At 37.7% G+C, this 17549-nt stretch overlaps 2 protein-coding genes across 2 annotated transcripts in view; one reads left to right on the plus strand and one right to left on the minus strand.

Moving 5' to 3' along the window:
• Nucleotides 1-3371: 3371 nt before the first annotated feature.
• parvg (parvin, gamma) lies at nt 3372-10479 on the plus strand. Its single transcript, XM_077569528.1, has 13 exons — nt 3372-3517; nt 4581-4678; nt 5004-5068; nt 5696-5798; nt 7003-7137; nt 7344-7459; nt 7529-7584; nt 7666-7682; nt 7799-7857; nt 9059-9127; nt 9201-9302; nt 9836-9908; nt 10177-10479. The coding sequence occupies exons 2-13, from the start codon at nt 4600-4602 to the stop codon at nt 10275-10277; spliced, it is 975 nt and encodes a 324-aa protein (XP_077425654.1). The 5' UTR covers nt 3372-3517; nt 4581-4599; the 3' UTR covers nt 10278-10479.
• Nucleotides 10480-16608: 6129 nt separating this feature from the next.
• Nucleotides 16609-17549, minus strand: part of LOC144053816 (protein shisa-like-1a) — a 62760-nt gene continuing 61819 nt past the window's right edge. The window contains exon 6 of the mRNA XM_077568661.1: nt 16609-17076. Within this exon, the coding sequence (XP_077424787.1) occupies nt 17076 (1 nt within the window). The 3' untranslated portion in view covers nt 16609-17075. The remainder of the gene's footprint in view (nt 17077-17549) is intronic.

Genomic DNA, 17549 nt, shown 5'->3' on the forward strand with positions numbered 1-17549 from the left:
TTTTGAGTTTCCATGAGTCTTCAAAAATCTGTAAATACGTTTTTTAATACTTTGTCATCCACTCCCAAAAACATATTTATATATTTGGTATGTTTTTTTATTCCAGAGCATACGGAAGGCTTTGATGCAGCTTCTGACCTGAAGAGGTCGCAATGGTAGTTGTTACAAAAAAAAAAAAAAAACGGCTAGCAGGTGGCAGCAGAGTATAAGAGATCAACCAGGGCCATGTTGCAAAAAAAACTATTTCCTCCAGTGTTTTAAACAGATTTGTGAATAATGCTGAAATTTAGCTATATTATAACGCTAATTGCTGCAAAGCAGAAACATATACAAATGTACTTTTTTTTTCATGACGAAAGAAGAGACTCTCATCTTTCTTTTGGTAGGTTCCATGTTTTTATAGCAATAGAACACAATATTCTGTGGGCCTTGCCAAATCTGTCAAAATCCAGTAAAACAACCGGGAGCGAAGGGGATTGCTTCAGTGAAAATGGCTGAGAGTGAAAGAATTAATAGCAAAAATACTCCAAGGATAAAGAATTATAGACGGGTTAGTGTTTCAAATTACGAATTTTAAAAATAGGAAGGTTTAGGAATTCAAAGTAGAGTTACTGTTTCAAATTTGGGTTTTAAACTATGGTTAGCGTTTAATGTTAGGGTTTAAAAGTGGGGTTTCAAACTGACATTAGGCATTTCAAAATAGGGTTTTAAACTAGTGTTAGGGTTTAAAAGTAGTGTTTCAAACTTAGTTTAGGTTTTTAAATGAATGTTTTATCTAAGATTAGAGTTCCAAGTTAGGGTTTTAAACCCTAGTTTTAAAGGTTTCAAATCAGGGTTAGCTTTTCAAGTTAGGGTTTTAAACTAAGTTTAGGGATTCAACGTAGAGTTTTAAACGAAGTTTGGGGTTTCAAAGTAGGATTTTAAACTAGAGTTACTGTTTCAAATTTTGGGTTTTAAATCAGATTTAGTGTTTCAAATTACGAATTTTAAAAATAGGAAGGTTTAGGAATTCAAAGTAGAGTTTTAAACTAGAGTTACTGTTTCAAATTTGGGTTTTAAACTATGGTTAGCGTTTAATGTTAGGGTTTAAAAGTGGGGTTTCAAACTGAAATTAGGCATTTCAAATTAGGGTTTTAAACTAGTGTTAGGGTTTAAAAATAGTGTTTCAAACTTAGTTTAGGTTTTTAAATCAATGTTTTATCTAAGATTAGAGTTCCAAGTTAGGGTTTTAAACCCTAGGTTTAAAGGTTTCAAATCAGGGTTAGCTTTTCAAGTTAGGGTTTTAAACTAAGTTTAGGGATTCAACGTAGAGTTTTAAACGAGGTTTGGGGTTTCAAAGTAGGATTTTAAACTAGAGTTACTGTTTCAAATTTGGGTTTTAAACCAGGTTTAGTGTTTCAAGTAGGGTTTCAAACTGATTTTAGAGTTTCAAATTAAGGTTTCAAACTCAGGTTAGGGTTTCAAACTCCAGTGTTCGTGATGCGCTCAGCTTTGTCTGAAATCTCCCTTTTGTGCCAAATAAGCAGTTGCCCGCTGCCTTTTAAGTGCATCGCCGCCCCGGGTGGGCTTCAGTCTGCTATCGACTGACCTTTCAGACGAGCCCCCAGAGGAGACCCGGAGACCTCTGGCTGAACATGAACACCCCCCTTTCCCCTCCGCTCCAAGCACCCCCCACCGTGCAGACCTCGCCTGCTGGTGCCGCTGGCAAGACGAGTGCCTGACAAGCTGCGCGTTGTGACGTCCGCCCGGCTGAATAATTGACGATGAGATGAGTCAACGCACTGCAAGGAATCACCCGGCAATTTGTTGCCACTTTGATTGCCGCCAAACATTCCAACAATTTGGGCAAAGGAATGACGGGTTTATTTTAGAGCTCCCTTCTTTGTTGCTATGGTAACCTTCCACATATCCTCCCTCCTCTAAATTGCCCCTTTATCTGGCTGCCGGGTGGTCCCTTTTTCACTTTTTTTTTTTTTTAATCCAGCTTGTTTTCTGTGCTTCCTGTCTGTTTTGGTGGAACTAATGGAGGCTGCTGGACGCATGGGACTACAATTGATGTGCTCACACATTCACTCACACACACACACTTTGCCTTGAGTGGTCCAGCCCGCCCGGTGTCACGTTTCAGTCCCTTCATTTGGAAACAGTGTTGGTAGGAATGCTTTATGGGGTTCTACTAAGCTTAGGACCAAAATATTAGCATATATTACATCATAAATGATATTTTTCATGGCAGTGTGGTGGACTAGTGGTTGTCATGTATGCTTCACTGTTCTGAGGTTCTGTGTAAGAATTTTGGGTTAGCCTTAATGGAGTTTGTTGTTTAAGTTGTTTTAATTCAGTTAATTTTTTGTCTTTTTTATTTTTTTTCTAAAGGTGTTCCTTTAATGTCACATTTTTTTTTTTTTACGTTCGATTAACATTAACATTAACAAAAAAAAATAACTGTAATACATTTAATAGTAATGCATATATTTGTGGAGACTGGGGTCAAGTTGTATTTTACAATTTGAAAAATGTGCAGAATTTTACAAGCTACTTCATGTTTAAGATGAGATAGCGCTTAATATGAAAAGAAAAATGCACTGAGCTGTCACCAATGTCTTACAAATGCAATTATGCCATCTCGTGGCAGAAAAATTACCTCAACATAAATCAATATGGCACTCGTTTTTTACAGTACAGTACATCTTTTTAATTTTAATTCAAATTTATGAATTATGAAATTACTGTATCAAAGATGCAGCCATATTTCTATTAGTTTAACATTTCCCCCCACTTTTATGTTAACAAGAGTGAACACTTTGAATTTTTTTTATTGCACCTTTTATTGTAAAAAATTTGTGATTAATCGTGAGTTAACTATTGACGTAATGCGATTAATCACGATCAAAACATTTAATCGCATGACGCCTAATTTTTTTGAAAAAAAAGTTTTTATTATTTTTTTAGTATTAGTTTTAGTTTTTTCAAACTGTTCACACCACATTGGCAGTTCCACACTTCCATCCATTAAGTAAACCTCTTATCCACTTCTGTACATTCTAAATGCACTCAGAAAAATACCCCCCCCCCCAAAAAAAAAACAAAAAAAAACAAACAGTAAGCCGGCAATGTGTTTCCATGAAAACCAAACAATATTTGAAAACATATTTGAAAATCAATCCGCAAATAGGTGCCTCCGTGCAGGTGCTGAGCCGCGAGTACGACAAATAAATTCACATGGTATCACTGTTACTGTATTTACAAAGTGTCCCATAACAAAGCGTTTGTAGCGCTTCCCTATTCTGTTGACTGTACCGAAGTGACATCTCACTAAAAATAGAGGAAGTGCTACTGTTTTCTTCACCACATCCTATCAAGTGTGTGTGGCGTCACTTCTGACTCGGTGACATTTTATTTTCGTAAAAGCGCCCGAGTGCTGACAGAGCTTTTCATTGAATCCACAATAGATTGAAGCTGAACGCGTTTATTTATCCCTTGGCTTCTTCTCGGCAGCCTCAAACCATCACAGGAGGTAAGCGGCTTCAAAAATGGATTATTTTTTTTCTGTCAATGATCTTGTTTGCAAAAGAAGAAGAAAACAGTCAGGGGCCGCAACAAGACTGCGAAGAGGATGTGGATTTCTGACTTGTCACCACGTGTTACTTTCATATTTGACAAATTAATATAAAATGGCCATTCTGAGAGCTTATGTCTGTAGATGTCATACGGGCCACTGAAGAGAAAAAATGAAATAAAATAAAATAAATAAACAGTGATTAAAAAAAACTTATATCGTCATTCAACGTGAGCTCAAGGTATTTGAAAATGTCATATACTGATGAATAGTACGCAAGCTTGACAGTTCTCAGCTAAATTTTATAGAACAGTATTTTACACCAAATAATTGTGTAAATTAGAAAAAAAAAATGTCGGCAACTTGAAAAATATTAGCTTTAGAATATTAATACTTTGTACATACTGTATAAGTATTCATTATCCGGAATGATTTTAACTTGTAAATATAACTTTGAGTTTTTACAAGATTTAAAATCCAAGTTAGGTTTTTATTCATTAATATACAGCTTTGACTACCCACAAAAGTGCTCTACAAATAATATGTTAAATTGAATATAATAACTTGACTTTTTAATTAATGTATGATTAATAACTATTATCCTTATTATTTTACACATTACATTTATTGTATATTTAAATATTTAATTTTATGTTTTTATATTTTATGTTTAAAGCATCAGTGTAGAGGATTGTGCAATTATTCATAATTATTATTGTTATTGTTATTATTTTTACCTATCAATAATATGTTTGTTTGTTTGTTTGTTTTTGCCGGAAATTGGGGCTATGCACCCCCACCCAAAAAATAACGTAAAATTGAATGAAAACATAGCTTCTTACAATGTAATATTTATTTATTTATCTCGGCTATTCATTTTTAGTATTATCCTTATCGTCATATTTTTATGTTTTATATACAACATTTTATTACAGCTGTGCTTTTGTTTTTAGTACTTTATGAATTAATTTTTGTGCAATTTCCTACTACAAGTCTAACGAGAAGAGTTGCATGTATCTAGTATTGACAGAGAGGGCGCTATGGAGGCCGATGTGTCTCAGGATCACAATGAACAAGAAGAAGAAGAAAACGGAGTTGTTGACTTTGAACGCTTCCACGGTAAGTTTGGATTCTACAAGGTCTAACTCAGTGAGGGGAAAGTTAAATGATGGAGGCGGTAACAATTTTTCATCAGTACTCCTGGATGGCCACATGAAACCACGCAAAAAAGAAAACTTTCAACACTGTAATCTACAAAAAAATAAAAGATAATGATAATAATAAATGCTGATAAACCTCCAATCTACATTTACACAAAACAAAGAACTCCCCCGAAAATGTTTAAAAAAAGAACTCCACTGTATTTGCATTAACTTAACTGATATACAATTATTATTTATGATTATTAATGTATATTGTGCATGTTGTGTTTGCATATGCGCAGTTGAGAGGACGAAGATGATCCAGCCGACGTCTCTTAAAGACCCCAAACTGGAGAAGCTCAAGAAGGTAAGAGAGTCTTGCATTTTGGGTGGCACATAGTACATACTACCGGCAACAAACTCTTTGTATGCTTCTCCATACTTGGCCATCAAAGATAATTCCGATTCAGATTTGAGATTCTGCAGTCCCCTGGTGGCCGCCTGCTGGCAGTAAACGATCGGAGCGCTCCAAGAAGCTTTTGCAGGCTGGCCAGGAAGTGCATTTGACAGGCTGCATGTACTGTACGCGTGCATGAATCATTCGTTCTTGGAGCAGGCAGCGAGGTGGAAGGTTGGGTGAAATTTTAATGAAGGTAATTATGGGAGGTGATGGGAGGCAGATCCGAAGTGGAGGAAGGGGGGGGGGGGTTGACTGGTAGTGATGATGGTGGTGGGCAGCTTGACAGGTTCTCCTGGTTGGCAGCCCCGCCCCTCCAAGAAAATGGCTCCTGCAAGTGGCAATGAATAAATAAGCTTCTTCGTTATGTTGTCAGACTGAATATAGACGACTTCTTTTTGCTCCTTTTTCCATCCAGCTCAGGATTCGGTGTTATCGCAGGAAATTAATTAGGACTATCAAAGGCATCGAGTGCAGAGAGATGAAAGCGTGTGTGTGTGTGTGTGTGTGTGTGTGTGCGTGTGCGTGTCTGGCCAGGCGCTGCTGGATTGGATCAATAGCACTCTGAAAGCAGAGCACATCGTGGTTCAGAGTCTGGACGACGATCTGTACGACGGCCTGGTTCTTCATCACCTCCTCGGTCAGATCGCGCCATCGCTTCTTTCTCTTTAGCACGCACGCACGCACGCACGCACGCACGCACGCACGCACGCTCACGCACACAACACAACAGTTTTTAAAAAACATCCCCCGTATGCGGAAATTCTTTAAAGATGACATTTTTTATTAGTATATTATCACCTTAGCTAACTCCTGCAAGCCTCTGGCCAATAGTTTTCAGAGAATATTAGGGTTCGAATTTCCCTCCATCTGTCTGCGGCTTTTGACGTCATCTGCGCATTGTGTACGTGAAGAATGGAGGAGGCATTTGGGCTCCAGGTGGCGGAGTGGTACCGTCGCTTGCCAAACGTTGCAGGTTTGCGTGGGTTCGCTTCCACGCCTGGGAGACCATGTTTGTACATGTACGTGTTACGTGTATGTGTGAGTACGTGCAAAAAGGTACAAAATAAAATGTGCTCGCAAAAACAAATAAAACAAAACAAAAAGATCTCAAATAACAAAATTGCAAAAACAAAGCAAAAAAAATGCAAATAATACAAAAAGGAAAACAACAAAAAGGAAATAAATCAAAACAACTAAACCTAATCGCAAACAAAACAAATACAAAAATGAAAACAACAAAAACAATACAATACAAAACAAATCCTAATCCAAAACAAAATGTGAAACAAAACAAAGCAAATCTAAAAACACAAAATATAAATCAAACAAAAATTCATACACAAACCCACGACCACAAAAAGGTAAGTGCACAAACACAAAACCCCGAAACACATGAACAAATGATGAAACTTAACATTTTGCTAACGGAAGTGTTTTTTACGTGAGGGGAACGCTACTATAAAACTGTACTATCTATCATTTCTAAATATTTTAAGCACATGTAAACTGTGCTGTTAGTAGGCGGTACTTTCGTCCAATCACATTCCTCGGTTCCCCCCTGGCCCCTCCCCCACGTAAACACCACTTCCGTTAGCGAAATGTTGTTGTGTTTCATCATTTGTTAAAGTGTTCCGGGGTTTTGTGTTTGCGTGCTTACCTTTTTGTGTTCGTGTTTTTTTTTTAATTTGAGATGACTTTTTGTTTGTTTTTTTATTTCATATTTTGTGTTTGCGATTACCTCGAGTGAGACTAGAAAATAACAAAAAGCGGGCGTAGCGAAGGATGTTGAATACTTTTGATTCCGGCGTGATGATGGCGTCTTTGTAACTTCCTGCCTGCAGGCAGCTTGGCCGGCGTGCGCTTGCCCTTGGAGGAGATCGCGCTGACCAGCTGGGCTCAGATCCGCAAGCTGGAAGCCGTCGTGGGGGAGTTGGACAAGAGACTGCGCCAGCCGGACAACAAGTGGGACGTCAGCTGTGAGTCATCATTCAAACTTTGTCTCTCATTAAAAAAACAACAACCAAGAAGCTTTATCATTTGTCTCTCATCATCAAAAAAATAAATAAAAATCAAGCAAACAACTTCTCATAACTCGTAAGTCAAAGTAGCACTGCGTTCACATCCAAGCCATTAAAAAGTCATTTTCCCCTAATGACGTCCCATTCAACTTCTTTTCTTCCAGTAATCCACAAGAAAGACCTCCTGGCTACTCTCCACCTGCTGGTTGCCATGGTGAGACATTTCCAGCCCGAGCTGGAGTTGCCCTCCGACGTGAAGGTTCAAGTTGCGCTGGTGGAGGTAAGTCGCCGCCTCCGGCCGCAAAAAGTTCCGGCTCGAGTGTTAAGCTCACGACGGATATCCGCGCAGGTGAGCGAGAGGGGAATCCGATCAGACGTTCAAACCGAAGTCCTGACAGGAGAGAGGTGAGGTGACGGCCGCTTGGAAAGTTCTGACATCATCGGAGAACAACATTCCATTGATACTTTTTTTTTTTTTTTTTCCAGTCACATCAGCACTGATTGTGAGTGTAACTCATACAAAACCATTTGTTGAAATGCTTTTCTATTTGGATTATTTTTGCATGGATGTATATTATACTAAGCATTACATGGAATGTGTTTTTGTTTCACCGCGCAGGTAATCGCGTGGAGCGCCTGCTGACGCTGGAGGCTCACAAGGTCGCAGTGGTGAAGCAGGTAACGAAACGAAACGAGGAGGAGGAGGAAGGGGGCGAAGGTGCAGAAAGCTCCGCAGGGACGAAAGTGATGGAAAGGAAATTAATCAGCATTCTTGTTGGACTTTTGCTCGTTAGCCTTCAGACCTTGTTGGATTTTGCAAGCCTTTCAGCTAGTTAGCTTGCCTTGTGTTTTTTCTGGAGTGTCGGGTTCCGCAACTGGTTTTCAGGATCAGCCCAGAGTCGCCAACGAGCTTTGTTGCGAATCGAAATTTAAATCAAATGAATTAAAAGCGAAGTGTGGAGTGCCTGTCGCCAAAATGCACAAGTGCAATTATTTAAAACCCTAACCCTGGTTTGAAACCCTAATTTAACTCATTCACTGCCATTGACGGCTATAGACGTCAAAAATTCATTTGAACTATTTCTATTAATTTTACATTTTTTTCCACTTTTGTTAACAAGAGTATGAAAACCTAGAAAAAATATATTGTACGTTTAGAACAGATATAAAATTTGATTAATCGTGAGTTAACTATTGAAGTCATACAATTAATCATAATTTAAAAATGTAATCGTCTGATGCCCCTAATTTTTAAATAATATTATCTTTTTTGTTTGATTACTTAATTATTTAAACTCAAGATTAATCGCAAATTTTATATGTGTTCTATATGTACAATCCATTTTTTTCTAGGTTTTCATACTGTTAACAAAAGTGGAAAAAATGTGAAACTAATAGAAATAGTTGAAATGAATTTTTGACGTCTATAGCCGTCAATGGCAGTGAATGAGTTAATACTCTTTCTCGAAACAATAATCCTGGCTTGAAACCCCAATTTGAAACACTATCCATACCTTGAAGCCCTAAATTGAAACACTCAGTTTAATTTAAAACCCGAATTTGAAACACCAACCCTGTCTTGAAACCATAAAACTACCGTGAAACCCTCATTTGAAATCCGGAACCCTAACCCAGTCTTCAAACAATACTCATGGCTTCAAACTCTAATTTGAAACCCCAACCCTAATTTGAAACACTAAAGGTGACATGAAATGCTAACACTACTTTGAAACCCTAATCTGTAAACCCAAACCCGTCTTCAACCCCTAATTTGAAACCCTAACCCAATCTTGAAACCCAAATCCTACCTTGAAACCCAAATTTGGAACCCTACCCCAGTCTTGAAACCCTAATCCAAAAATGTCTTCCTATGTTGTAGGGCCTGCTTGGCTTTGTAAACAGGAGCATGTCCAGGTTGGGCCTGCACGTGTCGGATCTGGACAAACAGGTGCAAACATCGATCAGGATGCACAATCGAACCCGTACGATCCATAATGTGGTATTTTGTGTTTTGCGTGCAGTTTTCTGACGGCGTGATTCTGCTGCTGCTGATTGGCCAACTGGAAGGTTTCTTCATTCCTCTCTGCGACTTCAGTCTGACTCCCGCCAACCACGTACAGATGGTACCAACTGAATTTAAAAAGAGTTAGGGTTCTTTGAAATTAGGGTTTTCAATACAGTATTTAGGGTTTCAAACTATGTTTTTTCTATTTAGGGTTAAGGTTTAAATTAGGGGTTCAAGATAGTGTTACGGTTTGGAATTATGTTTTAAGTCAAGTTTGAAGTCTCAAGGTAGGGTTAGGGTTTCAAATTCGGGGTTCACACCAAATTAGGGTTACAAGTCAGGATTACGGTATCAAAATAGGGTTTCAAGACAGGGTACGTGTTTTAAACTAGGATTTCAAGTCAGGATTAGGATTTCAAGATGGGGCTACGGTTTCAAGTTAGAGTTTCAAACTAGGATTAGGATTTCACTTTAGGGTTTTAAAATAGGGTTAGGGTTTCACATCAAGGCTAGGGTTTCAAAGAAAGGTTAAGTTTGGAGCTTATAGAGTTGAAGATTAAGGTTTTAAATCAGGGTTATGATTTTGTATTAGGGTTTCAAGCTAGGCTTTAATGGGGCTCAAATTGTCAATTGTTTGTTTCTGCCTGGTAGCTGAGCAACGTGTCGTTGGCGCTCAGCCTCCTCACTCACTTGGGCCTGCACGTGTCCTCGGTTCAAGCTCAAGGTGACAACAACACGCTTACATGATGTCTCCCTACTCTCACACACACACGTCATCAAAACATACCCGCCACTGGAACGAAAATACTTTTTCACTCTTCTCATTTTGACACGCGTCATGGTTACGGGACAGGAAGTTGTCACCTAGTGGCAATTTAAAGGTACTGCTACATATTTAACCAAGCTTGTATTTAGTTCCGGTGATACAGTATGACATCTTGTGCTTGTCTATAAATCTCAAATAACCCAACCTGTTAATGTTTCCTCTTTAGATGTCGTCGCTCAGGACGTCGCAGCCACGTTGAAGGTCCTCTACGCTCTCTTTAGCAAGCACGCAAAGCAAGATGAGAAGATGGCTGCCCATTATGTCTGAGAATTTGATTTATTAGGAATAAGCAGTTAAGAAAATGGATGGATGGATAATCCAAATGGACAAACTGTTGCGCTCCAAGACGAGGTTTTCTTCCTCCTCACTCAAATTGTGTTTGTTGATCAAGTTCCACTCCAGTCCAGTAGGCGGCAGTGATTGTGGCACTGCAAAAGTGAGAAAGAAAATAAAAAGACGTGCTGGCTTCTTCTGTGGATTAGACTTTCTTCAATCATCTATAAAAACATATTAAAATTCTTCTTAATGCAATACCAAGAATTTAGATCAAAACACTATCAGTTCTTATAAAAAAAAAAACTGTGGATGTCTATTTAAAGACACTCCTGTTAGCCACAATGCTAATTAATTTACCTTATTGCTAATTCCCCAAAATGTAAACACTGGTAGATTTTTTTCCCCCTTCAAAATAAAGTCTTGCATAGCCTATTGATGATATTTATGTTTCTGATTTATTGTTAGAAGTCATAAACATGATCAGTGTTTTTACATAAATGGATACCATTATTAATAACATATGATAACATTATTTACAAAATTATTACAGAGGGTGCTTAAAACTGCTAGCCCATTTTTTGTGGGGGGTGGCTGGGGTCAAAAAATATTTTTAAATATAAGATACAAAAAAAATACAATAAAAGTCAATAAAATAACACAAAATCTTGAAGTTTGGAAAATAGATAGGGATTAAAGGAAAATTAAAGAAAATTGAAATACTCACCAAAAAATAAGATGAAAAGAAACATACACATGAAATTAGATTTTTTTTTTATTATCACAGAATACAGTCAAATTAGGCAAAAAATAAAATAAAAAAATAAATAGTTTTTTTTATTTTTAGTATTGTAATACTTTCTTGGAACATGTTTACAGAAGAACAACTTGACCAAATAGTCTTTATTGAATAACTGAAACGGAAAGAAAAGTGACGTGACACTGATGACAGCAACACTTTCCTTGGAAAGCCATTTGCAGCATGAGTTGGGTTGTCTTGCTTGATTCAATCCCACACTGAAGTCCATCAAGAATGCATTAAATGGCTGTAATACGACATCTGCTACTTTCCCGAGTCAATACCACCGCAATGTGCCTTACAGACGTCCTCATTTCACTTCTCAAAAAGTCGATATTATCCTTGAACTTCACATTCATGATGTTAGACATGCTTATTGGTCAAGCTCCCGCTTATTTATTTATTTATACATAAATTGACTTCAATCATGTCATTCAATCAGAAAAATATGGGAGCTTTCAGACAGGGGTGGACATTTTTGTCTTATGTTAGCATTTTTGTGTAGCTGTACGTACATTGTGGACATTACTTTGCATGACTGCCTACTGTTTAACAAATATATTTCCGATTTCTGAAAGGCTTTTACATCAAATGATAGTAAGTTCACTGTAAGAAATCGTGAGTTTCATTAACCCTAACTTCCAAACAAAGTCTCGTTATTTCCAGGCAGTTTTTTTGTGGCTATTTGTTGGGCCACTTTTACCAAACAACATTAATCCGGACTTAATGCGATGAAGCAGATCCGCCGATAAATTCTAATGGACTTTTAATAGACTCACCATGGCAGGATGTGGCCAAGGGCTCCTCAGTGGCAGGAAATGGGACTTTGTCTGTTGTCTTCCTTTGGACGCTGATGGATGACCAACGGACCTCTCATGTGCGCATGCATTTACTGGCACACGGGAAGAAACAGCGGCGGCAGCGTGATTGACAGAATCGGGATGAGGGCGCCGCCGCCAGCCCCGGCTCGTTAGCGGCGTGCGAACAAACTTTCTGGTGGTGACATGAGGAGCAGCAGGTGACGGGAAGTGCAGGTGGCGAGCATTCTTATCGGGAGATTCCTTCAAAATACAGTATGTCTGGCTTTGCGAGTGGCATGTGTCAAAACAACATTCGGTACACTTAAGCAAGAGGCAAAGTAAAAAAGACAAGCACAAAAATACAAAGATTTTTAAGTTAGAGACCAAATTATCTGAAAAAGCTAAAATATTAAAAAAATATATATATTCGGCAGAAAATACACAATTATTACAAAACATTCAGACTAACCTGACAAAAAAAAAAAAAACATTAAACAAAATATTAAGACAAAAATACACATTCCAATAAAATAGCAAATGTATTAGACTAAATGTACACAAATATTACAAAATCCCAAATAATAACAATTTAAAAATATTGGACAAAAAGACACCAAAATTATAAAAAAAAAAATACAAACATACTGCACATAAACAAAAATATCAAGAAAAAAAAACTTACAACAAAAATGTTAGAAAATCAAAGTATAAAAAAAAATAAACAGGCACAAAAGTACAAAACTAATAAAATAATTTAAAAAAAAAAAGTATTAGGGGTAAAAAATAGAAAACACACAAATATTAGGCAAACGTACAAAAATATTGGGGAAAAATACAAACATTTTAGAAAAGAAATACTAAAATGTTGGTAGAATGTCAGACAAAAAAAATAGTACAAAAGAAATACACAATTAGGAGCAAAATAAAAACTAACATTTTAAATTAGGGGGGAAAAGTAAAAGAATAAAAGTATTAGAAAAAATGATGGAAATGATGGATTAGATTAAAATATATATATATTGGCAAATGAAAAATATTACAACTAGCAAAAACAGGCATAAATGCAAAAATGTTAGCAAAATACACAGATATTATATAAAAGTATTTTAGGCAAGAAATAGGACACTAGAAAGAAATACACACATACACACTTATAAGGAAAACATAATATATTACAGGTAAATTACACAAATATTAGAATGTTTTAAAAAAATGAAAATTATTAAAAAAATAAAAAAAAACATTAGGGAAAGCAGAAAAATATTTAAAACAGCATTAGAGAAAAATAAACACTAATATATGAAAAATATAAAATATTGGAAGAAAAAAAAGATTAGAGAGAAATACAAAAAATTGTGACGGGGAAATGAAGCTTCATGAAGTAGATTTTTTTTTAAACTCCTTTAGATTGGGCTCCTGGTTTAAAGGTAAAGGCTTGTGCAAAGGAAATTAAATTTATATTGCATCTATAAACCAAGAGTGCCATGTAGAGTAATCAAAAACGAGCTTTATGAAGCTTCATTTGTCCATCACTACAAAAAAAAAACATTACGAAAAAAAAAACACTACGCATGAGCAAGATAAAAACTCCATTTCATTCATATAAGCGTCACAAGTAGCAGACAAGACAGAGGGCTCCTGTTTGCACACGGTGTAAAAGATAAAACTTTATTTTTCCCTGTTGTGACGATACAAAGTCAACAAGTGCAATCGACTGAGAACAGCACGCGACATTCTATCGACCCGTCAACACTGCGGACACAACGTACACTTATCGCCAGCACTCCTGCAAAAGTGACCACGCTCGTGTGTACAGGTGGGTATTCGACTGTAAGGCAACGGTTACCATGACAACCCGCGTGGGCCGACGTGCGCTCCCTTCTTGCCACCTTTTTGTGTTTAGTTTGCAGGGAGCGTCACATCACGTCGGGGGGCCACAAAAACAACAAAATGGGCAAAGGATGATATATTGGATGCCATATCCCCGAGACAATCCTTTCGCCTTATTCCGGAATTTTCTCCAGCACTGGCGACTAATTAAAACCCTGGCAAAAAAAAAAAAAAGTTCTCCCAATTGGGCCGGGAACAGGGGTGGCAGCTGCGCAGGCAGAGGAGCAAGGGAGCGTGAATTAAATGCACGGCTGATGCGCCGGCCAATTATTTCTCCCGTGAGTTCCGATGTGTCGGTGCGGCCGTGTAAGCGCGCGGCGGCGCCAGGCAGCCAATTAAACGTTAGCCCCTCCGTTGGGAATCAACTGGCCTCTAACATCCCGGCAAACGCTGATATTATTGCAGACAACTCCAGGAAGCAACTTCAAGCCGCCACCGCGTGTAGTCGTTTAAGTTTGAAAAAGGACGTCCTTAGCGTCATCGGGAGAACAGCATCTCTCTTGTTGCCATGGTGACACGACCTGACCTACTTTGGTAACAGTGGAGGATTGCGGATGTGTTATTATTGTTGTTGTGCACAAGTCAAGACGCAATGTTAGTAGCCTACTAAGTCATTTTTAACTAACTATTACAAAATAGTAATGGGCTTGCTTGCTAATAATGATGTGACTGTGTTTCCAAGTCATGGTAACCCTAAAAGGTTGAATTTAGGCAAATGGTCTTGTTTGCTGATTTTTTTTTTTCTCTCCCTTTCTGGAAATGTTAAAAAATGACAGAAGCTAGTATGCTATTAGACTAGACCAGAGTTGGGTTAGGCTTTAGCACATATGTTCGTCAAGGCGGTTTGGCTTCTTTCACTTTCTTTGGATTCCACCTGACAACTGTAAGGGGGAGCCCTGGTGCAAATTTCGAAATTATAGTATTTTGAAAAAGAGAGATTTGGACAAAAAAAAACAACAACAAAAAACAAGTTTTATTTTTTTTAATCAGGAAAGAAAAGCAGAATTGTTAGTTTTTATTTTTTCTTTGAAAAAGACTAAAACAATAAAAATTTGTGAGCGTTTTATTTTAGCCTTAAAACATTAAACGTTTCTATATACGGTATATTTGAGTTTTTTTTTTATTCGGAAACTTTTTTTTTTTGATGATCATATTTAAAAAAATTTAAAATGTTCACGACTCCCCCCAGCCCCCATTTAGTTAATGTAGGGAAAAAAACATAAAAACAATCACGGCTTAGAGAAAAAATAAATCATATAGACATTTTACTTAATTTTTTCTTTTTCTTTTTTGCTTTTTAATAAAAAACTGTAAGAACGGTCAAATGTATATATTTTTTCATTTTTATCCGGAAAACAGCAACAATTATAAAATGTTATGTTTTTTTCCTTCTTATTTTATACAAAACAAATTACAACTGTAAGTAAATTTTGATCTCAAAAACGGGGGGAAAAAAATCCTCACAAATTTCTGTTTTTTTTTATAAATTTTTTGGGGGAGAGTTTTAAATCTGAAGAGAAAAATAACAATACATTTTTGAGTGGACGTTAAATAAAACAAAATTTGGGGGTTGGATGAAGATGGGGGGGGTTTTCGTGACAAGACCTTTTACATTTTTGGATACATTTTGATGGATGTTTGCAGATTATATATAATCACCAAGACTCAATGATAGTCATATAATCAATACTTACATTGATGACAGACAAATGGAATTTAGTATGAAATTGTACAAAAACTTAAGTGGCATTACAACTGAATTTTGAATTGTATTCATTCTTATGTCATTGTGTTTTCAAAGTTTTGTTTTGCATGTTGATCTTGATCATTTAAATGATTGTTTTCTTGTGGATATAATGCGCTAAAAGTCAAATTTTTTGCATAAAATTTCCCATTATTTTACTGTATTTTGCATTGGGACAGATTATTGTCACAATATTCATTAATTAAAAAAAAAAGGGTCAAACTTCTTCAAATTTAAAGAAGTCAGGACTGCAGTGCAGATTTTGTCCAAATTCCTACTAAATGCTAATTTTGAGACGACATTATGACGACAGATCTAGCAAAGTTTTTTTTTGTGTGTGTCGCACTTTCTTGTCATCCTTCACTTTTCTGTACATTATTGCTGATAATTAAGTTTTGATGTTTAATTGGACTGGTTCAACTCCTTGATGGTTTGATGTGTGTTGTATTGCTATAGGTGTGATTGTTGATGATGTTACCATGGCAACTCAGATCAAATGGGTTTATTCCACTGATGCTTTGGTCGAGATAACTTTTTTTCAAAAATGTGATGGAACTAATGCTTATTATTATAATTGATTATGAATAGTGGGATTTAAAAAATATATAAGTTCCTCTGAGGTTGTACTTGTTTTGAGACCAATTGCACTCACTGTAATCTCCCCAATCGCCACCCTGCTTTAAAACAATAACAAACACTAGTAACACGTGAAAAATCTATTCATATTTTGAGAGCTACAGCAGGAAAAGCGGCACGTCTCCGTCTGACGTTTCGATATAAAGTGCTTGTCAAAACACTCTTGCCGTACGACATTTTGTCACCATTATGGCCGCCGCGGGAAACGAAAAACATTGGAATCTAGCCCGCGTCCAAATTCACAAGGCTGGGTCGTCCGACAGTCGAATTTGTCGGCTGCATGACGTCACTCCCGGCGCGACTCGTCTACACGCACGGATTTACGCATGAATGGAGTGTCGGTCAATGCGCAGATTGACCATCCATTTACAGTATATGCAAGTCTGTGGGTGCTGTCGAGTCGCGCCGGGAGTGACGTCATGCAGCCGCCAAAATTCGACCTTCGGACGACCCAGCCTTGTGAATTTGGACACCAGCGTTACTACGTGAGATGCTCAGCATCCACCTAACGAATCACATGTTCGCGAAGATTCACCACTCGTTGTGTGACGATCACATCAATAAAATAGCCAAACGCGTCTAACTGCTACGCAACACAAACCGACACAGCAGTCTAATAAACATTTCCTACTTAAAACCTTCACATCTCACCACGTCATCCCGTTCCAGGTTGCACCGGAGTGTCACTCACTCACTCGCACGCAGCTGCGACATTACTCGACCGGTCCTGGTTGCTCAGCTGGCTTGCTGTCAGTCCAAGGCTAGCTTGTGCTCGCATGGGGGGGTGGGGGGGTTAGGCTGGCCATGCCAAAGACTTCTTGGATGGCTGCTTGTGTAAGTGTGGATGCAGAGTGTCTGTAGGGGGCGTCGCCCATGGGCCGTCCCTGGGAAACGGCGTGCTACTTTTCTGCCGGCCGCATCGCTCTGGCCAAAGAAGAAAACAAAAAGAAAAGTGTTAGAGCGGGGATGGGCAACTTAAAGCATGGAAAGGACCACCATTTTCTTTCTAATCAGGTGTATGACAAAAATGTGTGTTTTTGAAGCATATGAACAGAAGAATATCTTATTTTAATGCTTAAATATAAAAGATCCGCACTCCTCAACTACAAAGGCTTTGAAGCAAAAACAAAAAATAACCACATACTGGGATTCTTTTTTCCTCCTTGTGGAATGGGCGCTCTTGCATAATAATTCCCATTCTGACACAAAACTGCTGAACAGAAACCCCAAAAGAAGTGCAAGAACTCATTTTGTGTGCACACGAAAAAATGAACTCACTCATAGACTTTAACTAGTGTATGTTCTTCCTGCATGCCATTCAAAATCCTCGAATTAATAGGCTGGCTCATTCAGCTGTGGGAAGTTTGAACATGTGATGATGTAAATATGGCGCCCCC

This window comes from Vanacampus margaritifer, chromosome 6 (genome assembly GCF_051991255.1).
Source record: "Vanacampus margaritifer isolate UIUO_Vmar chromosome 6, RoL_Vmar_1.0, whole genome shotgun sequence".
NCBI lineage: Eukaryota > Metazoa > Chordata > Actinopteri > Syngnathiformes > Syngnathidae > Vanacampus > Vanacampus margaritifer.

Coding starts and splice junctions, on each gene's coding strand:
- parvg (XM_077569528.1), top strand. CDS start 4,600: ATGGAGGCCGATGTGTCTCAGGATCACAATGAACAAGAAGAAGAAGAA. Junction 5,069..5,695: donor AACTGGAGAAGCTCAAGAAG/GTAAGAGAGTCT, acceptor GTGTCTGGCCAG/GCGCTGCTGGATTGGATCAA. Junction 9,303..9,835: donor CCGCCAACCACGTACAGATG/GTACCAACTGAA, acceptor TCTGCCTGGTAG/CTGAGCAACGTGTCGTTGGC.